A 26165-nucleotide genomic window follows, 5' to 3' on the forward strand; every position below is an offset into this window, starting at 1 on the left:
ATATAATGTTCAGTACTATGCTAAACAATAACATTTTGCCAATTAAGCGGGCCATTCTGAAGTTAAATGAATAACGACAATGTAAAAACAAATCAGACATACCTGAGGATCCCACCGACATTCTGTAGATACATTTTTTCAGAGAGCAATAAACTAATTGTAGCTAGTCAGAACTCTAATTTAACTGATCCTTTCTGTAACTATTGGTGTTTCCCCCTAGTTTTATACTGCTACTATTGATTATAGAAATTCCTCTCAGAAGACTTGCTTTAGCACTTGCTTCAAAATAGGGCCCTTTGAAAGGGTTCATCATGAATGAATAGAGATTTGACAAGTCATAACACTGGACATAAGACATGTCTGGTTACCCATTCAGCATGTAAAATCAAGGAGAGTTGTATATTTTGAAAATGTACATATTTAGTAAGCACAAATACAGAGGGAAAGTATTTTTCATAGATAAGCATAATTTAACAACATAATTGTCATCCCTGATTCTTTAAACTTAAAATTTGCCAATTTGAATTATGGCACACAAAACTGAAAGACTAAATGCAATAAATAAACTTGTACCTTTTCACTAACATCTAAAAGCCTGATGAGCTCTTGAATATAATCTCTTTTGTGGTGAATTCCAGGTCGTAGATTAGGAAGGGCAGGCAACATCTGTGAGCAAAAGATACATTCAATTGATAGTTTAATTAATAAATGAATGTCTGAAGGAATAAATAGAAACATATATTAGTAGTGATGCTTTTAATTTCCACATCTCTTCCTGAGCTGTAATTTAAAACCACTACTGCAAGTACTAGAAGCATGCCATGTTGACTCATATACTGGTGCAGACAACAAACCCTTCAGATGCTTAACAGATTAGAACAGACTTTGATCTATCAGGTGACGTTGTTCCAAATGTAGATGTAAATGCATTTTCTAGATCCAACATGGTTTCGATCATTAAAACAGACCCCATTAACTGTAGGGTCCACATTTACAAATGCTTTATAAATACAAATTATTGTGGAGTCTCATTTTATCAAATAGCAAAAGTCTTTTAGTGTAAAGAAAACTATTAAATATAATAAACAAAAATCAAGACATTAAAGTATAGTGAAAAGCCTAACTTTTTTTTATATTCCAGTAGTGAAGGAATATGTTGAGCTTACCCCCTTGAGCCTGCCCCAGCTCTCATAGATAGCGAATCTACCTTGAGGAAAGCTAGTTTGGGGGACAGTAACACCGCTCCACTGGCTGTATGAGCTCATTGAGTTGAGCGAGACTTCTGAGGGTGTAGGAGACAGGCATTCCTGAGAAAGCAGAATAAAATACTAAAATCAATAACACATCTCAATTACACTATACAGTAGTTGACTTTAAAATTACGGCCTGCTAGTTACTGCTATTTGCCAGCATAAATGATGATATTATAAGGAGAGCCTGAGTATACCCATTTATATTGAAATCTCTCAGGCTCAGAACTAAGTAACTTGCAGCAGATTACCTTGAAGTCGGACATTCTGAAGATTCGGTCATATTCAGCAGATGGAGATCTATATGGGCTATTAAATGCCCTTGGTGGGGTCTCATTGCCAGGAATCTAAAAACAATCCATGACACTGTATATTAAAATTATATTATATATTACACTGTATATTGCATACGACAGACATTACAAGATAAATAGATTCAGTATTTATTAGCATACCGTCTTTACATTTAAAATATACAATAACTGGTATTTTACAGTGTTACAGAACAGGCTTTGGAGTTTACAACAAAAACATTAACTGTACTTTTTAAAATGTCCTTCAAAAATCAATGTGTGACAGCTGAATATTCATATTTGTCGTATGCCCCCTGTACTGCCTTACAATTTTCTCATGCAATTAACTCACTCAACCATAACACTGATGCAAACACTGCCTTCTTTTGAATGATTTTAAAGGGTATAAAGAAATGTACACATACACCTTCACCCCAAGGCATGAATAATCTACAAATGCATACCTTAATCGATAAAGCTTCAGAATAGTTCCCTCCCACAAATTCAGTTGCTTCACCCCTATCTGTTTTGTTTGGATTTGTAGATGGTCCCAGGTTTGGATTAATCTCATGTCCAGGTTCTGAACCTACAGTCGAATCCAATCCTGAGTCTGTGGTCCTGGTAACAGTGGATCCCTCTGGCAAGGCTGGGTCAGTACTCTTCGCAGTGTGTTTCAGTCCATACTGTTCATTTTGGATTCTTGTATGAGCTGTATCTGTAAGTCTATCCTGATTCTCGTTGGACAAAAACAGCTGATATCTGGGGCTCATGGTGACTTTAGCTGCTAATTCAGCTTTGTCATTTTCATACTTCGTTTCCATACTCTAAAAATGAGATTTAAAAATGATTAATTATAAGTGAAACCCTGCAAATAAAATATAACATCTATAAAATAATCTGATAATTTCTTGCAAGTATGTATACTAATTTTCTGTGATTCAGCAATGGAAACCTGATCTCCTATTTAAACATTTTAAACCCTTAATCAACTTTATTCTGCACAAGAACTGGGACTGACATTTAATGCTCGGTTGAATAGTTGGGAAACATTACATATCACAGCACAACCTTCAGCTTTAAGGCTAGAACTTACCAAACTTCTCCGGTTCTGGTTCAGCCTCTTCAAGGATCCTGTGTTGTCATTTGACATCGACTGGCCATTGATTTCCCAAAAGCCTTCCTTTTTGGATGCGCTATCTTCAGCTAATGGGTTGGTTGCTACAGCACCACTGTTTGGGGTAACTGCCAACCTGCTTGGTGGCTGACCATTTGTATCCTTGCTGCTTGTTCTTGGTTTATTATTAGCCTCCTGTTCAGCATTGCTGATGCTTAAAAGTCCACCTCCAGAGCTCATCAACTCTTTTCCCACAGGCTCAGAATCAGAGCCAGTGATCTGTGTAGGCATCTTATTTTTTAACTTCAAATCACCTTTCTCCCCTTGTGATGAGCTTCTGGGTATCTTGCTGTCTTCACCACCTGAGAACTTCTGGTCTTTGACACTACCTGTTGTTTTCAAAGTGCTTCCTTTAATCACAGATGATTCCTTGATTTTGGTATCCACCTTAGCGTTCTCTACCTCAGACATAAGCAAACTCTTGTGGTTACTTGCACTAATAGCCTCTGCACTTGAATTAACCAGGCTTTGATTTTCTTCTCTGCAGAATGGGATTTGTTTTCAGTTTCTCCTTGACTGTCAGCAATTTCCTAAAAAACAAATAATTAAACATTTTATTATTTTAAAGAAGTTTCCTTATACTACCAGGTTCAACTGACAGTATAAAACACTGTTTTAAAATGCTTAATCAGTATTCTAAGGTAACTTGTTGCTGACAAATTACTCATATTTCTTGCTAAGAATTGTTCCCAATGCCTTAATGACATGTAATTTATACAGAATCTGCATGCTGCAAGCAGTAGTGACATCCAACATCCAACAAATGTTGAACCTATTAACTAATAATTAAACAATAAATAAAATAAAATAAAATTATATAAATATATATATATATATATATCTATATATCTATATATGTATATATATATATATATATATATATATATATATATATATATATATATATATATATATATATATATTAAGTAGCTGAACAAATAAAAATAAATTCTGCATACTGGATTAATTTGCAAAAATGCATGCTGCTGTTGTCAAAGAACTGTCTGGTTACCATGGTGACTTGGAATAAATCCTATAGCCTGCACTGCTTATCCTGAAGTAAATGTAAGGAGAAAAAAAACAAAACAAAATAACTAATTAGCCAACTATTGTAATTTAGTTTCCTAGATGATTGAGTATTATTGTATGTATCTAAAAAAATGACAAAAATGCAACAGTTGTACTAAATTAAAATGTACTGCCTCCTTTCTGAATTGCATTATTGCTGGAAATGTCTGAGCTAATTTGAAAATGTTCTTAACAGGTGTTTTCAACCAGGGGTTAGCAGCTCATAGTTTACAGTCTGGCTATAGTTTAAAAATGATCATCCCCCTGTACACACACGTGATCTCGATTGAGCGGGCTTCCACTCTAATATTAGGCACGGCTGCATTTTAGTAACGGCAATAGCGGATGATTGAATCGTTTTCGGTTGTTGATAGAGTACATACAGATTATCCTGTGTGTCGTTTCTTGAGTCTACAGAAAGTGCAAAGCGACAGAAGGTTATATCGAGTCCCTTTGGATAATTTTTATGTTAGCTTTCATAAAAAGGCACACATAATTATATTGAGATGGGAAGTAAATGGTAACGTGATAAACATTTACAGTGTAGACTATTCTGGATTATTTATAACAGCCAAATAGAAAGCGGATATGTATGTTTCCAAAGAGATTCCCAAAGACTGCCTTTTGATTCTGTGCATCCAAAGTTATTAGAAGTTTTAAGAATTACTGTTTGGTATTCTATCCTAAACCAGCAGTTTGTCAGTCCCAAACAGTTGTGACACAAATGATATATTAAGTAAACGGGAACATTTTAAAAACCATTTATTACAAATGTGGTACCATTCTGAAGAGCGGAAATTGTAAAGTGGTACTTGAGCTGAAACCTTCAGACAGAAGGGGTACATTTTTTAGAAAAGGTTAAAAACCACTGATCTATACTGTAGATACAGTATTGGATATTTGCATAATAGACAGCTTACCATGCTTCACCCATCTGTTCCATTGACCTGCTTGCCTGTGCTTTATCATGAGTTACAATGGAAATACCTTAATGAGAACCATATAACAATTGTTTTACAGTTGTTGTTGGTAGTGGACAGATCTCTATAGGCAAGAACAATATTTCCATGCTACCCCAATATGACTACATTTTTCCTAAACGGATTGATTGACTAAATGAAAAACTCAGGAATCAGAGATTGATACGTAAGTGTCAATTATGCTAATCTTATTATATATAAAGGAACTGGATTATTAATCCAAAAGATTTTTGTAACAAATGGCTGTGCAAATCGAAGGCTTCTCCCCCTGGAACACATGTAAATGTGGCAACAGAAATAAAGCAGCCTTTTTCTTTGATATGCCTCTGTACTTGTATAGTATATCATGAAACGTAACTTAAAGGTGAGTGAAGGGTGTCTATCTTCAATTTTCTAAGAATTGATTAGAAATGTTGGAATAGTAGCTTTCCATATAACCCATTACCTATAGCTTTAAGAATGGATTTATAATCAAACATGCTTGCAACCCATTTTAAAACCAGTTGGGGAATCCAATTGGGCACTTTCTAAGTATATTGCTAACAGCAGAATATGTATTTATTTAACCATCCTTTTGCTTCTTTACGACTCCCTTTTCTCTCAAATTTGGAGACATTTGTGTCTGAACTAAAGATTAGTTCAATTGTATTTTTTTTTTTTCAGAGGGAATTGTTTTCTGACTATTGACCTCAAAATTGACAATTGATTAGTTTTGTTAGCAACAAAAAAAAAGTTTTTGGTCATATATTTATATTATAATAACTACAATAGAGAGAGGAAGCACAGGATCAGTAATGCCTCCTTTCACGCAATTGGACTGAGATGCATTGATTCCAGAAATTCATTTTTTTTCTAAAAAGCAGAGGCAATATAAAATAACACAACTCCATACAGAATACCACAGTGACATGCACATTATGTATTTTTATTGGCAGATTTAAAAATGCCTATTCTGTATTCATGATGGGGCCACCTCCTTATGACCCTAGTTTGAAGCACAGATAAAATCAAATACGTTATCTATCATCTAGCTGCTCCTTCTTAAAAGTTGTTTTCTTGATAACATTACAATTGGGTTCTGTTCCTGGTTAAACATTTTTAAAAAACAATACCAAGTTAATCATTTTATAGCCTAATATATGAGTTTACCAAGTATGTTTTCTGAAATTCTGGATTTTGGCACTGCCTTTCTATTTCATTGGATGCTTTCTCATAGAAGTGCTGAAGTTTGATAGCCTGCTTGTATCTCTGCAGGTCTTCCACCAGCATTCCCTGCAGATCTGTCAGGGCCTGCTCCCGATTTTCCAGTTTACTGTCCTTGTTTTTCTTGCTCGCTCCTGAATAACTTGCTCTGCTTTCACTGGCTCCTAAATTAAATAGTTTTGAACTATATTCTATAACTAGAAGTACATGCTTTATAACGCAACAAGCAACAAAATAATTTCATAGCTGAACTGAACCCTTTCTTTGAAAAAAGTTGTTTCATATTATACATGCAACGGTACAGTAGTTACAAAGTTTAAAAGCACACTTTTTCCAAATAGTATTTAACCATTACAGTATATTGCCACAGAATATGTGATATAGGTTAACCATTTTATTTAAACATTAATGTTGGGCAGATTCCACACCTGAACAGATCTCAATATCCAGAGTAAATTCTCTCAGCTGTTTCCAGAAAGCTAAGCATCACGTATACTGTAATTAATTAATTTTCTTGGATTTCCAGCTGTTCATATGGGTCCTAACTAACTTCATTATTTCTGTTTTTTTTTATTGCCCAAGGGAGCCTTCTATACTACAATTCATCAATCCAACATACCAGCTGTTTCACTGTATACCCTCTTCCATATGGATCTTCCCTGACATCAGAAATACATTAAAATTGCAGGAAAAAAGAGGAATATTCTGTCACAACACTGTACAAACCACTCAAAACCCCATAATGGCATCAACATAACTACATTTAGAAATGGAGATACCTGCAGCAAATGTTCCCTTTTTATTTATGAACAACTGTATAGGGTACATTTATGAAATGGAACAACTGAATTTGATTTAAACATGATTTATAAAAAGGTATATGTTTAGTTGCTGCAGTTAAATATTAGCAAAATAAACGTTTTTCACTTTTAAAATGATTGAAACACATGGTGACAGTGTGTCATGGTGACATATGTACGTATTTGTGCCCATATTGTGTCTTTCAGCAAAACATAAGGGGGGTCACTACTGAATATTCCAGCTGGCCAGTTCCAATTGTTTCCAATTAACGTCAGCTTAGATCTGGGAAATTAAATATCTACTGGTAAATAAACCACAGTGATGGTTAAACTGTTGCTGAAAGCCAAATCGAAAAGCATACACTGATCATCTGAAAAAATCTAATAATGGTTTAACAGGAGCAATGCAATTAAGAAAACCTTTGAATAGACTAAACTTGCAGATGTTGGTGGTTAAAAGCTATTTCAAATGGACATTTGGGAATGTGAAATATTTACTATACCGGAAGGTGTTTGTGTAACAAGATGAAGTTTGAAAGCAAATTGAAGTTTCAAAAGCCATCTTTTGAAAAAAAAAATAAAATAAATGCAACTTACAATCATTCAAATTAAAGAATCACAAATTCTACTTCTGTTGAATTTTAGCCTCTTCTATATTAGGGAAATAAATAGTTTGGCATCTGTCAAAAAGACTTACTATGATAACTCCATTCTCTGCAAGTCCAGGCTGCTCTCTGGCTTGGTGTTGTTAAGGGTGTGTCTCTGACCGTTGAGACTCCAAATTCTTCAGCTCTGATTGAACCTGCTTTCTGTCCGTTTTTGTCTAGAACAGCCTAATAGACAAAGAGGGGAAAGCAATGCTTGAATAGATGATGCAAGACACATTACAAAAGCGCTGGGGCTTTGTTGCACACAGCAATAAATAAATAAATAAATAAATAAATAAATAAATTATATATATATATATATATATATATATATATATATATATATATATATATATATATATATATATATATATGTTAAAAGTAGTGTATCTTGCACTCTCTGAAATCATGTTTTATCTTAACACTTAATAGACAAACATAATGCAGTGTTTGGAACAACCATTATAAGCAGTAGGAGAAATGACTTGGTTCTCTTAAGAATATAAATTGTTGTTATGTAATTGCAGTTTTTTGGATTAAAAATGCTAGTTAACAGTAAGACAAGGCTTTCTAAAGATGAAAAACCACCCATGGTTTTTCCAAGTTACACCAGCAACAGACCACTAGGGGGTGTTGTACAATAACATGGAGTGATGTCTTAGGAGTAATGCAGTAAAGTGTTGCGTCTGTTGCAATAGTCATAAACCAGTTGCAAACGAGTCAAGTCTAGGGTGAAATGTACTTAACAAGCACAATGCTGTTAGCACTGTCCAGATAAACTATAAGCAGCTCTGACAAGTAAAAAAGTTATCTGTTTAATAAAGTTTTTTTTTATTTATTTTTTTACTAATTATGTGTGTGATCCTTTATGAACATTTGTGGGACTATTTTCAGAAAAATTTTCTCAGCAGAAGGCCAACCAATGAATCATAACAAGTTCAAGGTAAATGTAGGTTAGAAAAAAGGTTATTTCAAAGAAAATAATGAGAAAATCGTTTTCTAATAGTGATAGTGCAGTGGTTCCCATCCCTGGTCCTGGGGACCCCCTGTGTCTGCTGGTTTTCATTCAAACTGAGCTCTCAATTACTTAACTAGACCCTTAATTGAACTGATCATTTGCTTAATTAGACCATTTTAATTGCTTCAGCTCTTAAACACTTGCATATTTCAAGTTAGCTATAACATTTTATAAGCAACTTGAACTCTGCAACTGTTTAAGAGTTGAAAACAATTAAAAAGGTCTAATTAAATAAATGATCAGTTCAATTAAGGATCCAGTTAAGTAATTATTATTATTATTATTAATTTATTAATTTATTTCTTAGCAGACGCCCTTATGCAGGGCGACTTACAACTGTTACAAAATATCACAGTACAAAGTCATTTGTATATGTACTCCTGTTGTTTGAAGTGTATAAAGTCTGAATTTGATTATTGCTTATTAAAAACATTTAAAAAGATTTCCAGCTGTCCAATATATTAAATCCCCACATCTGATTTTGTTAAGCAGTGATTAAGGAGGCTGTGTGGTCATCAGAGCAGCACCTGGGTTTGAGTCTTTAACAAGATGATTGTTTAACAATTGCAGCTGGTGTATAAAAACCCCAATATGGACAGAGTCTTGATCTGTGTGGAGTGGAGTAAATGTGTGTGACCACGGTTTGCAAAAGTGTTGGGTGTGGTCACCGCTGGGGCAAGGTTGCAGCCATTAGTTTAGGTAGGGTGAGCTCTTTAAGTCCCGTGCATTGCCGTCACGTGCAAGTCCCGTCTGCCATCAATTAATTACTAGCGCTAAACAATCTCAAGCAAGTCTCTGCAAGTTGCATGCTATGAGCATGGTCCGTCACGCATAAAGAGTTCCGAACAACAATCTGGCCACAGACACATGGTTCCACCCATACAATATGGTATTATCCTTGAACCCATTTTTCTATGTTACAGAACCTTGTAGTTTTTAAATTTCTTATTAGGGATAGGAATTTCAAATAGTTTCCTATTCAAATACACAGGGGCCAACATTTTCGTGTATGCGAATACCCGAAATAAAGAATAAAAGGCAAATACATATGTGTCCTACAGCAGACAGCAAAAAAAGTGTAAGCCGCTAAAGTTCAAGTTCCCTCTTTGGAGGAGCTGGCCAGGTTCACAAAGTGTACAAACAAATGTCCAAGAAGAGATTTCTTTGTTCAGGTTACTTGGTTTATTCAATAACCTGTAAATAATTCAAAACAAGGAACATAGCTGGTTGTACTTTTAATGGTCAGTGCAAATGTTGACGTTACTCCATTCATTCACAGAAAGTCAGTGGTAGATGTTTTACATTGAACTACCATGCTGTTTTCTCAGTCATTGCAGTGTTCTGCTTTGCATTTAGTATGTCTTTATATTCAACATAAGGCTAAATTAGCGTTCTAATTTCAATGTTACTAAAGTTAGGCTTCCTTTTTAGCACTTGACATATCATTTGTTTAAAGTTAGCCGGTGCCCTACTCCCAGAAGCTGTTTCACAGTTGCCTAGCAACAGCGGCTGTGTGCAGTCATTACAGGGGAACTCAAGTGGGGGATCTGTTAACATTAGCTGAAAACAAGGCAACAAAGTTGGCAACAATTTCAAACAGAATATGTTTCCTGTAGAGTTTTGGTGTTACAAACATTGCATGATTAATTAGAGTCCTTACATGTAATATGCCAATCTCATTCACATGAACGTGCAGGGTTTAACACTGATTTTAAACACTTGTCAAGTGTCAGCATTTTAAAAAAAAGTAGCCCTTTGTGTACTCGAATATGTAATATGCTATTCAAATAGTTTTTTATTTCCGTGTAATCGTGTTTTCGACTACACTGACTCATCCCTATTTCTTATTGACACCATAGCTAAATAAATTAGCAAATAACTTTTTTTCAACTTTTTCTTGGGAAAGCTGGCCAAAAATCTGACATTTTTCTTCTAAACATCACAGTGTATCCTGTTCATGTTCACTCAAGCAACAATGCTGGTGGTCTGATTGAAATCTGTGGGTTACTGTCGCAGGAGGGAACATGATCTGGTCTACACTGCAATCTTAAAAGACATTTTTTTTGTCTTGTGGTGAACGCTCCCGAGTAAGTGTTGAGAAATGTGTTTGATTTGTGAACATTTTAAAATAATTGGTGTGATATGGACAACTGGGGACACATCATAATGTGTTTCTTGTAAACCTTTCAGGGTGTTCTGTAACACTTTAAAGTGGAACATTACTCTGTAATTTGAGCTCAGTGTTTCAAACCATACATTCAGCAAAGCAACTGAGGGGGAGACGCTGGCCAATGAAAGTGAGTTTCTTTAAAACTGTAGAATATAATCAGAAAACACGATCATTAACCAAATAAAAAAAAAATCTGGTTTTACACTAACATTTCAAGTACTGTAAAATACTACAGTTAGATTTCCCTTCTCTACGTCTGACTCTTGCTGGTAGTAAAGAGAAAACAAGCGTGACAAACTATGAAGAACTACACCCACAAGAATCACTGATGCTGAACAATTGCTGCTAAAGCTTTATAATCTCAGTCACGGTAGAATAAAATATGGAAAAAAAACACTAGTGAGACTTTGCTGAAGAAGATAAACATACTGTAAATGAAGTACAGTTCAGTACAGTAGATATTTAATTACTCAACTTGGCCCTTTCTGTAGATTATTACATTTTCACATGGTTGATGTTTTTTTGTTTGGGGGGGTGGGGTCAACAGATTTTAGGAAACGACTTGACATGATTACAGCATTAATAATACCAATTTCCACGGGCAAAGTTATACACTCATGCTAGATCAGTTGGGTTTAATTTAGCTATTACACAGACTGCTCCTCAGACATACAGCAGACTCCCTTCTGCCTAGTTCAATATTAGGTCCTGCTCATCACCAGGTAAATTAGCTTTGGGCTTTTTTACATCCATTTTTGGTATTTATTACCATTATTTCTGTAACAATAGTCTACTGTTGCTATAACATATAAAGGAAAACAAAGTTATGTAGAAGCACATATTGTAACAAATAACCCATTAAGGGTTATTTAATTAATGGGTGACTTCTCAAAACGTTTTACTCCAAATATAACTTTTTACTTTAAAAAAATAAAGTGCATGTTGAAGGCCTGTGTTCATGACCATGGTTGAGAATAAAAAGATCATGTCTAGTCTACACATATGCTAGTCAAAGCGACAGTTATTACAATTTCTAGCCCTAATAATCACAATACACATTTAAAAAAAAAAAGAAAAAAATGATTTGACATTTGAATGGTGTTTAAAATACAAATGTCTAAAACCAATATGCCATTTAGTTAATTCATCCCAGAAGACACTGCTGCATGTGACGGCAGTCAGACAGTATCCTAGCCACCAGAACAGTTACTATCTGTAACTTAGCTCAGGGGAACCCTTGTGTGAGAATAATAGGTGTATCTAATGATATTTATCGTGGTGCACCTGCTACTACCTGACCGGACAGAATGAACACTTAATTCTGGGACTCCATCTAAAAATGTAAACATGCCATCAAGCTTTGGGGAAAATCGGAGTACTGAACGTTATTTCAAGTGTCCTGGGAAGACAGGAAACAGCATAGCAATGTCCAAATCATCTTACAGATATTGCTATAACTTATATGGACATGATACTGGCTCTTTAAAAGTCTCTGATTTCACAGTAACACTGAAGTCAGCAACCTGCTGTGTTAGATTTGTGTCCCAGTTATTAAAGACTCCCTCCCTCTGCCCAATGTTCTTGCTCTTAATAGCTTAATTAGAGGTTTAATACTGAATCTTCATTATGTAATGCAAATTATCTCATCAATATGTCTGGGAGACTATGACTTCACAGCCTTACATGCATTTTTAATATTTATTACATGCTTGTTTTGAGTGAGTAATATCTAGAATCTAAAATATTTTACATATATCTGGACATTAAATGGATTTCAAAAGTAGGGGATAGGAGGAGGATGGGATATTGTTAACACAAACAAAAGTAAAAAAAAATGGATTGCAATCTAAGCATGAACACATTTAACAAGTAGGGGCAGGATTGTTCTTTGAAAGATCTGTAAGATTTATTATACTTAAAGAGTAAGTAGCGGAGTCCCGAAAAATATTGTGTTATACGTCTCCACGTGTTGCTACAGCTGTTTAAATAACGTACCTGTAATTTTTATTTTCATTGTTAACATCCTGACATAGTTTCCATTTACTTATCTGGAGTAAAAGACCTGAACTGTTTTCTACCTGCAACATAGACCTGAAGAGAAAGGGTTAACTACTTCTCCTCATCGTACATACAGTACACCAGTTAAAGCAGTAATTAGTTATTGAAGGAAGAAATCCAAAGGTTTAACATGTTAGAACGTACACTTGACAGTAATGATTAAAATACATTATTAAAAAAATCCTATTGTGAATAACCAGCTAATTTATAAGGCTAACCCTTGGGAAAAGCTTACATTTCACTATTACACAATACAGTGTAATTAAATGATTTTATATAATTCAATTAAATTCCTCAAGTGCGTTCCAACCTGTACATTAAACATGCAGTGACATGATTCTAGAGACAGGAAATGCATTTTAGAAGGTGAGCCAATTACTGTAGGTGATAGTGAACCAGTTCACCATGACCTACATTAACACCATATGAGTAATTATTTATTGTAACACATGTCCATGTAAAGGTTCATGCAATTCTGACACGTAGTTATCAAGATACAGCTAGGTAAGTGACTAAATACCTTTTCAAAATGGCTAATAAATAACCATCTAGAAACCTGCCCATACAGCACAGCCACCTCACTGTTGTGTGAGAGTTTGAAATAGATTCTGCAAGCTGAATTTATCTGTTGTGAAACGTATCATGTGATCTGGAAATGCCAAAACATCTGAATGGGAGGGACACTATCTGAGAAGGTACAATTGGCTGCAAGGTATTTATTAAACAAAGGTTGAGATAAAACGATTGTACCACAAAGGAATCCCAAGGGGAATACCTGTTTCTTTGTGTTTAGTTTTTTTGATAGTGAAAGCAAAGAAGAATAAAAAATAGGAAAAATATGTCTGTGATTATCTCTTTCCTAATAATAATTTATATATATATATATATATATATATATATATATATATATATATATATATATATATATATATATATATAGAACAACCCAGAAGAAAAACCCTGTTTACCTATATCTGGATTTTCTTTATAGATATTGATATTGATCATAATTTCCATTACATGAGAGTAGATGTTAAAACTTCATGCTGATTTGAACTCGGCTCTCGCCAAGATAAGTGCCAACTAAGACATAGCTTTACAGTAAACTAATGTGATCCATCTGTATCTCCATCCATTTGCGTTTCTTTCCATCTGATGATGTAGATATCCCTCTGCCTGGTGTTGATGACTGCAGTGTAATGTTGGCTCCAGGGATCAGCTTATTTTGCCTCCCCAGCGCATCAGCACACACAACGGCTGCGATGCTGGCTCGGGGATCAACCACAGTGCGGTCTCCCCAGCACATCAGCATGACAACCGTCTGGACTGAGCTAAGTAGGGTACATCTCTGGGGTTTTCAAGTGGGCACCTTCCATCCTTGCTGTTTCATTAACTAGCCCACGACACCTCAAGAGGGCTTGACGGTGATTCTGGCGTCCCAGCATCACCCCCCTCCGTCCCCCACTCAACTCAGCCTAGCTTACTTACCCGTACATCAGCTTTGCTTTCTTTCTATTGTGCTTGAGGCCCCCAGCCAGAATCTTTCTGTCTCAACCACAGCCAGTTGCTGCTCCTTTCTGCTGCTTCAGATAAGTTCTTCACTGTGCGCCACAACTCTTGGCCACTGAACCCAACATCTCTGAGAAACCGAGTTGTAGAGTGTGCCACGAATCCTTGACAACCCACCTCCACTAGTGGGTAAACCTGGACTCTCCATCCTCGCTGTTCTGCTTCAGCAGCTAGTTGAGCATACCAAAGTTTCTTCCTCTCATACGCCTCATCCACAGCATCCTCCCATGGCACTGTTAACTCTACCAGGTGAACAAGGCGTGCTGATCCAGACCACAAGACAATGTCTGGTCGAAGGTTAGTGGTGGCAATCTCAGGTCGAAAAATAAGCCGTTGACCAACATCTGCCAGCATTTTCCAGTCTCTAGCGGCTTCCAGTTGTCCTGAGTGAGGCTTGGTTTTAACACCTTTTCTTGGTGGGTGCTCTCCTGAACAGAGGAATATTGTCTTTTGTGTGTAATGCTTTGATGGAGCTGGTGCTAAGGCCAAACATTGCAGCACCTGGTCATGGTGCCAAGTAAACCGTCCTTGGCTAAGACCCACCTTACATCCTGTCAAAATGTGCCTTAATGTTGCAGGTGATGAAGACAAAGGACATGAGGGATCCTCACCCACCCAGAGGTTTCTGTGGTGATGGGAGAACATCATATATTGATCTGATGAGGAAACTGATCCTGCTCTGTTCCATTGTCCATATCAATTTCAAATAACAGTGAGATAAAGAATACAGTAGATGATTACATACCAGGGAGAGTTTGACTAAGCAGCTAACTTATAGAAAAAAATTATTGCTTATACGAGTAAAGTCGAGTAACAGCACATAGTGAGTATGATAAATGGTTGAGAGCGATTTGAAATGAGCAATAAAAAATAAAAAATAAAAAATAAAAACGTGAATAAGGATACCTATAGGAGTAAAGTGTACAAGATACAGGAAGTAGTTACAAGAGCAGTCTATCAATTGCAGTTTTCTGTATTTATGTTTTGTTATACCTTGTTCTTAATGTCCCTGCTTGTGCAGACATCCCCATCCATACTGTACTAATTAAAGGATGTGGACTCCAATTTAGTTTCCTGTTTTTCTTTAGGTAAGTAAGATTCACACACACTCAGCAGCAATTGGCCTGTTGTGGTCCCTTGTCAGTATTAACAGCAAGTTTTAAAAAAAAAAATGCCTTAATTTTGGGGTGCACCAAATAGTTTATTCTGGTATGAGAACCTAGAAAAAATTACACAAATATTTACTGAAACTAAAAGTTTAAAAGAAGTAGAAAAATAAATGTCCACTATATACAATCTGTAGTATATAGAGGACAGGGGGTAGATTTGGCAGAAAAACTTTTAGCAGCAGTATAAATCATTAGATTTGGAACCAAGAATAATATACAAACCATCATGCCCTCTTCGTGGTGCCAGAATATCTTGCATGATATCTTGTAAGATTATGTAATGCAGACATCAAAGGGTAGATGAAAGTATAGGCGCAGCGCAAATAATTGCAGATCAAAAAATTCAAATTGCATTGCGGCCAGGTAATTATTTTGCACTGTGCCCTATGTAAGCTTAGGAGCAATGCAAATTATTCAACACGCACAAATAATGATCCGCAATTATGATAATGAGGGTCTCAATGAGCGCATCTGTCTATTTAGCGGCCGCACAGCCCAGAGGTGATAGAGTTAGGAGTACAGAGAGCAGTAGGCGCTGTATGACATTTATGGAGCAAGAAAATACAAACCAAAAAAATATATATGTCAGAGAAAGGGCAGCAAAGTCCTCTTGGCGTACAGAAGGAGCTGAGAGTTCTTATGGCTGAGACCCCTCAGCATTGTTTGGAAAAGCCTCAGCCAACATAAGTTATGCTAGTATCCTTAGGAAATTATATGTATTGTCCTGCCCTTTTCAGCATGATACTATGGAAAAGGTGGATTGTGCTATCCCTCCAGACATTCCAACTGTGTGCCAGTATTGCAGAGAACACAGCACTTTCACATGTGCAGGGAGAGCGGTCTCTAAATTGACGCTGGGGTCTAACTTATCCCTCAATTCAGCTATTAGCTCTAGGATGATCTGCGGAGTGAGACGATAATGCTTTAGCTCCGCAACCTCCAGCATCCCAAACAAACTGACCCTGGGATTGAATATGCAGGGTCTTCTTCGTCTTTCCCTTCTCCTCCGAACGTGTTCCTGCCTCTCCTCAACAAGATGAAAGTGTCGCCACATCAGGAAGTGTACCACAGCAGCCAACCTGAGGCCAATAACAGGTCTCTGCAGGTGTGTGCTTTTAAACAGCTCTTAATTACTCACTTCTACATTGGGTTGCACCTTGTAAGAAGAGGTGTAAAGTTTTTGGAGGGTCAGCAATTGCCTAAGTGCAAGGCAAAATCCTTACATCACATTATAATGTTTGCGCCCGCTTAGTATCCAGATCCCGCCCAATTCCATGCTCTTTTCTTCATTTTAATACATTTCAAGATCATTTTAATGGAATAATGATGGCAAAGTGCAAATTTGATAGTAGGTGCAGAACACCATTCTTTACATATGCCGCATTATGGGGGTTTTTCACCCGCAAATCACTTTGCACATATCCTTACATCTACCCCGAAGACTCAAGTCATACCATGACGTATATATGGTATTTGAAGGCAACAGTTTATGTCCATAAACAGACAATTCCAGCATGGTGGAGAGGAAATTATAATACACTGAGGCCTGGAACAAAATCAAAGACAGAAGCCGAAATAAAATTGGACAGTGTTTTGTCTATCTGATTGTAAGGATTTTTAAACTCTTGCTTCCCTGACCCGAAGCTTGGCACATGGCTCGAAATACACCCATGTTGGGAGTGACTGGCTTTTCATAATTCAGAGTGCAGCTGTGACCTTGGCGGGATGATAAAAGCTTTGTTTCTTCTTAATAAGCTGTTTTGAGCCTATATACAAACCATAATCAAACCAATTAAATCTAGTTTAAAAATCACTTACTTTTGTTAAAAGTGACATGCTATAACTTTAGGTAAGTGTCACGGAACGCATAATAAAGCACTATACAATTAGAACACGTAGGCTTTTTCTGATAAACACGCACCTTGTGTGGGGCAGTGTACACATTGTTCCAGTTAAATGGCACAAGCTCTTATTGTTTCATCAGCATTTGTTCCTTTTCATCATACAACCTGTTACTTTGCTTCCCAATTAAATGGTGAAAGAGGTGAGAAATCATTGCAACTGTCTGTAAACATTGTGTGATTGTCCTGTGTTTAATGTAAGCTCTGAATCAACACAGGCTTAATGAAGTTAAAATTAAGCTGTACATTGCTGGTGTACATCAGCAATTTGCAATCACCATCCTTGTCGTTCGACCTTGTGATGCGTGGATATAGCGCTTTGCTGCCTGTGAGAATTGAGCATAAATCATTGTTCTTAAAAGTAACTTCTTGTCATCTGGGATTCTGCTGAAGTGAAGAAGAAATGCACATAACGTGCTTTGTCTCACACCATGCATCATGCTAAGGAAATAAGACCAAATTTGGTCAAAGAAATTATGTAAGCTAGCTGTATATCTGTGCTGCCCAAAGTCATTTCTTTGCTCAGCTCAGAAACTAACATCTCTGTGCCATGCCGGCTCAGAAAAAAAGTCAACATCTCTGATGCCATGAAAGCTCAGCTCGGCTCAGAAGTAAATAACATCTACACTGATGGAAGCTCAGGACACCATCAACTGAGGCCTGTGTGTGAGATCACTGATGTGTCACATTTGATTTGCTTTGTTCCTGTTTGCATTTTCGATTCCTGAATAAACTCTTTTTGATTGACTTTACCTGAAGAATATTAATTATTTTTAAGAAGAAATCAAACCTCTTACATGATCTTTAATATACACAGGGGGTAAGGGGATTGAAGTTTGTTTTCATTATTATTATTTGAACACAATGTAATGTTGACAATGGTTTATTTGTATACAATTAAATGTTTAACAATAACAATTTACGGCCATGTGGTTTGGACAGGATTTAACTCTAATATCCATTGTATTCGTTTTGTTAAATAATACAATTACATTTAAAACAGACCACAGTATGCTTGGTCTTATACAAAATGTGTTCATTGGTTTGTGCTGAACTTTAACTAAACATTTTACTTTCAAAAGAACACTGGGCAGAGCAAGTTAGGGAAGATAACAGATTAAAGAACATTTCACCCTCAAGGACATGGGCAATCATAAATGAAGCCTTTATTGTGTCTACTTGGGACTGAATTTGCATTGTGCCCTACTAGTTCTCAAAATAACATTTAAAGACATTGATAAAGACCACTTATGAAACATTTGTCATTTTTTTACTGTCTCTTATTTAGCTACAACCATAGGTCTATACTATAGTTCTCAAAACAATAAAAAATAAAATAAAATACTGTAGCCATCCTGCTTGAGGGACTTTGGGCAGAGAAAATATAATGTACTTTAATCATTAAATAACACAACAAAGAATCCATTCTATTGCAATAATTGTTTGAAGGTGATGGACAAAAACAACCTGTTTCTTTTCAAATAAATAGATTCAAAAAATGGTGTCCCAATGGTTTCAGCAGTAGCAGCAGAACGGGCAAATTAATCTTAAACAGGGGAAAGGTTTTGAGGCATTCAGATAGTTTAGTCACTAGCACAAACTTGCTGGTCTCATTCTTTGTCATCTTTGAGCATTTGCTGTGCAGAATCGATGCACATTCAAGCACAACAAGTTAGTCCGAGATAGGAAAAATATTTTTTCCACATACCGGTACAAATCCACTTTGCAGGTGCCACTTTTCTTTTCAGTGAACAACCTTATCTGGTAGTAATAATACATAATACTAATATGTTTTATTATATTATAAATCCCTACAATACACCTTGTATAGTTTATATATGGCATTTAGTTGGCATCAATAAAAAAAAGTGTTTGCGTCTTTTTCATTTAAAAAAAGTATGTCATAAGAACATAAGAACATAAGAAAGTTTACAAACGAGAGGAGGCCATTCAGCCCATCTTGCTCGTTTGGTTGTTAGTAGCTTATTGATCCCAGAATCTCATCAAGCAGCTTCTTGAAGGATCCCAGGGTGTCAGCTTCAACAACATTACTGGGGAGTTGGTTCCAGACCCTCACAATTCTCTGTGTAAAAAAGTGCCTCCTATTTTCTGTTCTGAATGCCCCTTTATCTAATCTCCATTTGTGACCCCTGGTCCTTGTTTCTTTTTTCAGGTCAAAAAAGTCCCCTGGGTTGACTTTGTCTATACCTTTTAGGATTTTCAATGTTTGAATCAGATCGCCGCGTAGTCTTCTTTGTTCAAGACTGAATAGATTCAATTCTTTTAGCCTGTCTGCATACGACATGCCTTTTAAACCCGGGATAATTCTGGTCGCTCTTCTTTGCACTCTTTCTAGAGCAGCAATATCCTTTTTGTAACGAGGTGACCAGAACTGAACACAATATTCCAATCCCTATGGCACCACGAGGCGACCTGAGGCACCGCTTCCAGGCCTCCCTCCTGAATGAGAAGATGACCGCCAACCTTGCGAGGTCGCATCACTTGCATTTGAGGGTTCAATGCAAAAGAGACTGAAGTCTCTGTGCAGTGACTATTTATTACGGGACCGAGGACGTCACTCCACGGAGGGGCCTATCGGCAGCTTTGATATAAAATGCTCAGCAAATACCTAACAAGCAGGCATATCCCAAAAGTATTGTTGCCGGTCATCTTCTCTGAGGCGATGCATCGATGTATCTTATTTTCCAGTGTAACTATTTCAGATTAATGAAGTTAACATGCAAAACAGTACACAGTATAAATCATGGTTGTAGAAATAGACATAAAGACAAGCTTACCATGAAACATTTTCCTTTGAAAATCCCCAGTTCATGACGTAAAAATCAGTGTTGTAGAACAGGGCTCTACATTTACATTTTTAACTACTGGCCCCTTGGGCCACTGAGCTAGTGTTTTTGCTGGCCCGGGTGTAATTTTATCTGGCCCAATATATTTATATATTTTTTTCAAGATGGTTTTTATTTTCAGTATGTTTCTAACTGTGTATGGTAACCAAAGAGAGCCCACGTCTCAAAAGAAAGTGGCTAAACGAAGCCTTTCAATATATGTTACTTCAGCCATTTAACATGCACACATTTGTGTGCTTGTCAGAAAATGAAAATACTACATTTGAAAATGTATGTTGTACAAATGATACTCATTTTTTCACAAGCAAACCCGCAACCAAGCTGTTACCATATGGTAACAGCAACGCTAAAACTGAATTATAATAATCCTAATTAGGGATGGGTCAGTTTATACGAAATAAAAATAAACTATTCAAATAGCATATTACATATTCGAGTACACAAAAAAAACCTTATACATTAGCTACTTTTATTTTTTTAATGCTGACACTTAACAAGTGTTATGTCAGTCTTAAACCCATTGTTATTTGCATATTAAACGTAAGGACCCTAATTAAGTATTCAATACTTGTAATAGCAACATTCTACAGTAATCGTATTCTGTTTGAAAATGTTGCCAATTTTATATCCTTGTTTTTAGCTAATGGTAACAGATCCCTGCATGAGTTCCTCTGTAATAACTGTACACAGCAGCTTCTGCAGCTGTTGCTAGCCAGTCGTGAAACAGCTTCTGGGAGCATGGCACCGGCGAACTATGAATGTGTGAACTGAAATAATGTACATAGCAAGTGCTAAAAGAAGTAATCCAAACTTAGGTAACATCGAAATTAGAAAGGTAATTTAACGTTATAATGAATGTAAAAATACTAAATGTTAAGCAGAACAACACTGTCACTAATAAGAAAAGGCAAGATACTTGGAGTTTGGAAGGAGTTATTTTCTGGACTGCAGTTCAATGTAAAACATCTACTGTTGACTTTCTGTGAATGGATGGAGTAACATCAACATTTGCACTGACCATTAAAAGTACAACCAGGTGTCCTTGTTTTGAATTATTTACAGGTTATTGAATAAACAAAGTAACTTGACTTAGATTCATCTGATGTCAGTACTTGATGGCTAGTTGTAATTAGTAATGTTAAACTATAGTAATGTTGGAATGTATTTTCTATTGTTTTGGCCAGGTAACAATATTTACACTATTAAGATTATTTTATAAATAGTATTTGTTAGAATTAAACAGATGTATAATATTTAGGTTGCTATATGATAAGTGTTATTTTATTCTGAATACATACAGTACAGAAAAAATTATTGTTTGTGCAATATTATGCTACTGTTGCTTTAATTGGAAGAGATATGCGCTGTGTCGTTGCTACTCATTGAGTTCTGTATTTTAATTCAGTAAACACTTGTGCCTAAGGAAATAGGGTATTGAATGAAGAAATCTCGTCTTGGACATTGTTTGTACACTTTGTGAACCTGGCTAAACTTTACCGGCTTACACTGTTATGCTGTCTGTGTACACACGTATTTGCCGTTTTATTCTTGGGAGCATAAGGGACCAGAGTTCGGGTAATCGAATACACAAAAATGTTGCACCCTGTGTATTCAAATAGGAAACTATTCAAAATGTCCATACCTAATCCTAATAATAAACACTATTAAAACTATATTCATAGTACAAAATAATAACAATCCTTCTCAGAGCGTTGTCGCTTGTGTAGCCCTCCCAAGTCAGCGCCAATCTTGCTGAGTGATACCAACGAGTCCTGGAAAGATTGTGAATGGCATTTTTAACCTGAACACATCGGATCCCAAATCAAAATTCGATGGCGTATCTGGGTGTCGATCGGGACATCTTACTGTGAGACTGGATATGATGTAAACGAAATGCTGAATTCACAACAAATAAAGCTGCTGTTTTATCTGCAAGTCTGGGAAACTGACGCCAAACAAGGCAGGACATTACACCTTTTTCAGTCATAATGAAGCCAGATGAAGCCTCCACTCTAAATGTTAGTCTTCATTTTTTTTCATAATTACTTTCTTTATGATTTATTGATTTCATCGCTTTCCTTTTGGCTTAATGGTTGCTTAGTTGTAGAAAACCTGATTTGTAAAATATTTGCCATATCGCGGGAACGAGTACCAGCAACACAGCACTCCGGAACGCAGTCTCAGATTCTGACTGTACAACGAATATGACGTGCGGCGGGAAAGTTAGGATTAGATCGTCGTTATGTTTTTAAAAAATGGTTTGTAACTTCATTTTCAGGTTTTTTGGCACACTGGCCCATTTTCCTGGATTCATGAAACGGAAGCCATGTGCACTACATATATTATACTAGTTAAATGTAACCGGCCCAGCCGGGCCTGTGGTGCTTCATAACTACCGCCCAAATTGCGATCTCTACCGGCCCCGGGCCGCCTGACCATGGTTAATGTCGAACCCTGTTGAACATGTACCAATGTCTCTGCGGGTAGCTGTCAACATCATAACTATGTATGTATAGTGTTGTTGTTTAAACGTAGCAACTATGTCCGAAGTGCTATATGGGATACTGAGACCTCCGCTGCTTTTTACTTTTTTAAGAGGATGCAGGAACCATTTTTACACGTTGCATTGCGTAAAACTACTTTGTAATAAACACAATTATTAGATATGGATGAAATGGTAAATGTTGTCTTTTACATCTGCATTTTAGAAACACATTGCTGTTTATTTTGCGTTGTATTAAAATGTCCTGCGTATATAACGCAGAATTCTGCGTAAACGTGACCTGTGGAGACGGCACCCTACAAAACTTCAAACACAATCTGCATTTATTCATTAGAACTACCCCTGAGTAAAAATGAAGAAAAACAACCACGATCGTTCCAAATGCTGTATCTTTGGTCAGAAGTATTACGTATCCGGGCAACGTCAGTCCCCAGGTATTGTTATAAGACTGTGCCTTTAAATGGGGGAATTCTGGGTACAGTGAGGGAGGGGTGTCTGTGTTGTCAGGGAAGTGCTCTGAGTTTTTTTTTCTCTCTCTCTCCTGGCCATGCTGTGAGTAAGACACGTGTTGAGCTTGTATTCTCTGGTAATAAACCGCAGATATTTTGTTCTAATTACTGCAGTGGTCATTGTTTGTTGTTATAAGGTGCATCGCTATTATCATTATGCAAACTGTTTAGGGGTTTACCCCAGAGCTATATAAGTATATAAACTTGGAGTTTATTCTGCTCTGGCCCTTGGGGCTTGTTAGTTTTGCAGGTCCCTAAAGCTGATTACAAGAAGATAATCAGAAAGGTAACACTGGGGGCTCGTCCGGGATAATAGCGTGCATGTTTAAATTGTGTTTGTGTATATTTTTGCACTGCGGGTTTATTATTTGTTGAGTTATTGTGCAGTAAGTTGTTTACTGTTTGTTAAGCATGGATGGAAATTCTGTAGAGAGAAACAATGTGCGGTTTCCAGCAGTTTGGGCTCAGAATGGTTCTTTGCAGTATGTGGGTGCAAATATGAATGTGAATACGAACCCTTTTCTTTCTTCAAAAGCTCAAGTTGTATCTGTGTGTCCTGAGTTGTTTACTGCAGACAGTGTGAGACCAGTTAGTAGTGAACTTACAGTACTGAGTGCTGATTCTGGCATTGCATTAGGAATTAACTCCTCGATGTCTGGTGAGGAAAATACTGTTGTAAATAATGAATACGCTGCTAATGCAAGTACTTTGAATCCATTCAGTGGTTATTCTGTACCACAGCAGCAAAGTCAAAGTGTCCATTTATAGCAAACAATCCTTTTGTAAATTATCAAACTGATACAAATCAAGTGTCGGGCTTAGAGAGCAGGCACACTGCTAACCCTCCGGTGAGTGTGGCCTACAGTCACCGCCAATCAACACCATTGCAGGACGGCGAATCATTTTTTGTGCCATACACACCAATAATGCCAGGTCGCCAGCACCATGCTGATTTTGTAGCTAGCAATAGCCATGGTCTGATGTATTCACAGCCGGTTGAGAGAGAGCAGGGTGCAGGCCGGTGTTATTTTGAGGGGTCTTTTTGTGATAATCGGAGGAAGCAATCACGCAATAGGATACGCAGGCAGGTGCATTTTGAGACATCGCCCAGCAGTAGCGATAGTGAGTGCTCGACCCACAAGGAAAGAATTCCTACTCTGCGGCCTGGACAGTTTGATGGCTCGGGATCGTGGAGAGATTTTCTCCGCCGTTTTGAAAATTGTGCAAAGGCCAATCACTGGTCAGAAAGAACCATGTCTGTACAGCTTAAGTATTGTCTGGTTGGGGCAGCAGGTTGCATCGTGCACAAAAACCCCAGATCTGATCAGTGGGATTACAAGCGAATGGTTTCAGAGCTGGAAGCTGCTTATGGTCCTCTTTCTGATCATGCTGCTGCTCTTGGGATAGAATTGCGGCAAAGAATCCGGCAACCTGGGGAACCACTGCATGTTCTCAGAGATTATATTTATGAGAAAGTGTCCATTGTGTATGCTGATCGTTCTGAAATTGACCAAGATGCTATTGGTGTTGAGGTTTTCACTAATGCTCTAGGTGATGCAGGACTTGTACAAAAGTTGTTAGAAAAACAACCACACAATCTGGCTAAGGCTTATGAAATAGCTCACAGGTTCGAAATGACCAGAAAGGCTGCTAAGAGTGTTACTCAACTAATGCAGTTAGGTGAGAGGGGCAAATTTGAGCGCAGAGCAAGGACTGTGGCTTTGAAAGATTTCTCTGAGGAGGAAACAATAGACAGTGAACAAAGTGAACCTAACTCGAGGGCCTTGCACCATGGTCAACCACCAAAACCTTTGCCTAGGAAACCTGAGATTAGCAATGCAGAATACAAAAAGAAAAATTCCACTGTAAAGAAAAAGAACTGGACTGAGATCATTTGCCACAATTGTTCAGGGGTGGGGCACATGTATCGGGAATGCCCTTCACCGAAGAGAATTGGTAAACAGCAAACAGCAGGGATGGTGCCAGGTAGCTCAGAACAACATCCTAGGCCAAGTGGTAATGTCCTCATAGTTAAGGGACAGGGGCCAGAAATGTGTATTCATGTTCTGATTTACAACATGGAAGTTCGTGCTCTTTTAGACAGTGGTGCACGGAGAAACATTCTGCCTCTCCAGTACTACCACACCATACCCAGTGATTTACAGCCTCCCCTTCAACAGTCAAGAGTGAAATCCCTGCAAGGCATCGGTCATGCCCAGGTGTTAGTGTTGGGGGAAGTAAACCTGCCTATTCAGGTTGGAACTCAGTCAGTAAGTGTCAATTTCTTGGTTGCCGATGTTGCGGAGAGTACTGAAGCAATATTAGGACACCCATTTTTGGAGCAGTCTAAGGCACGTTTGGATTTTGGCGAGCAGAGAATCATCTTGTTTGGCGAAATGGTGTCTTATTTTGACCCAAACCACAAACCCAGGGTGCATGTAGTTCGCATTGCACGTACAGCAGTTCTTGAGTCAGGACGAGAATACATTGTGCCTGGTAATGTTCATTATCGCAGCCCATTCGCAGGTCAAGCTGTTTTGAGCCCCACCAGGGGGTTTGTTGAGAAGCACCGGGTATTGGTAGCCTGAGTCTTGGTTGACACACGGTATGCACAAGGGAAAGTCCCTGTGAGAGTATATAACCCGGGAACTGTGGCCGTCACTGTGAAGCGGGGAGCTGTAGCAGGCTTGTTGCAGCCAGCAGATTTGGTGTCCACTGTTACGTCCACAGAAGTGCCAAGCATTTGTACTGCTCAGCGGCAATGCCGGAACAAACCTTATGCCGTACCTGCCCACTTGAATGCACTGTTTACAGAGAGCTGTAAAGAATTAGAAGACTCAGAACAATTAGAGCTGGCTCAGTTACTCCAAGCATATACTGATGTCTTTTCCACAGGACCTGGAGACTTGGGCCGCACCAGTCTTGTGCAGCATGATATTCAGACGGGGGTGGGGCCACCTGTGAAGCAACAACCACGTCGCATGGC

General features: G+C 37.4%; 1 protein-coding gene across 2 annotated transcripts in view; it reads right to left on the reverse strand.

Annotated features, from left to right (window-relative positions):
* LOC117409436 (cingulin-like) overlaps positions 1-26165 on the reverse strand; it is a 50948-nt gene that overhangs the window by 13710 nt on the left and 11073 nt on the right. Inside the window, exons 2-7 of one of the 2 annotated variants that reach the window (XM_058995191.1) lie at positions 7466-7601; positions 2637-3247; positions 2008-2367; positions 1502-1597; positions 1167-1307; positions 574-666 (exon numbers count right to left, since the gene is read on the reverse strand). In XM_058995191.1, coding sequence (XP_058851174.1) covers positions 574-666; positions 1167-1307; positions 1502-1597; positions 2008-2367; positions 2637-3128 — 1182 coding nt within the window. In that variant the 5' untranslated portion in view covers positions 3129-3247; positions 7466-7601. The remainder of the gene's footprint in view (positions 1-573; positions 667-1166; positions 1308-1501; positions 1598-2007; positions 2368-2636; positions 3248-7465; positions 7602-26165) is intronic. The other variant, XM_034923077.2, reaches the window with a different exon arrangement.

The sequence above is a fragment of the Acipenser ruthenus genome, chromosome 2, assembly GCF_902713425.1.
Source record: "Acipenser ruthenus chromosome 2, fAciRut3.2 maternal haplotype, whole genome shotgun sequence".
Lineage (NCBI taxonomy): Eukaryota > Metazoa > Chordata > Actinopteri > Acipenseriformes > Acipenseridae > Acipenser > Acipenser ruthenus.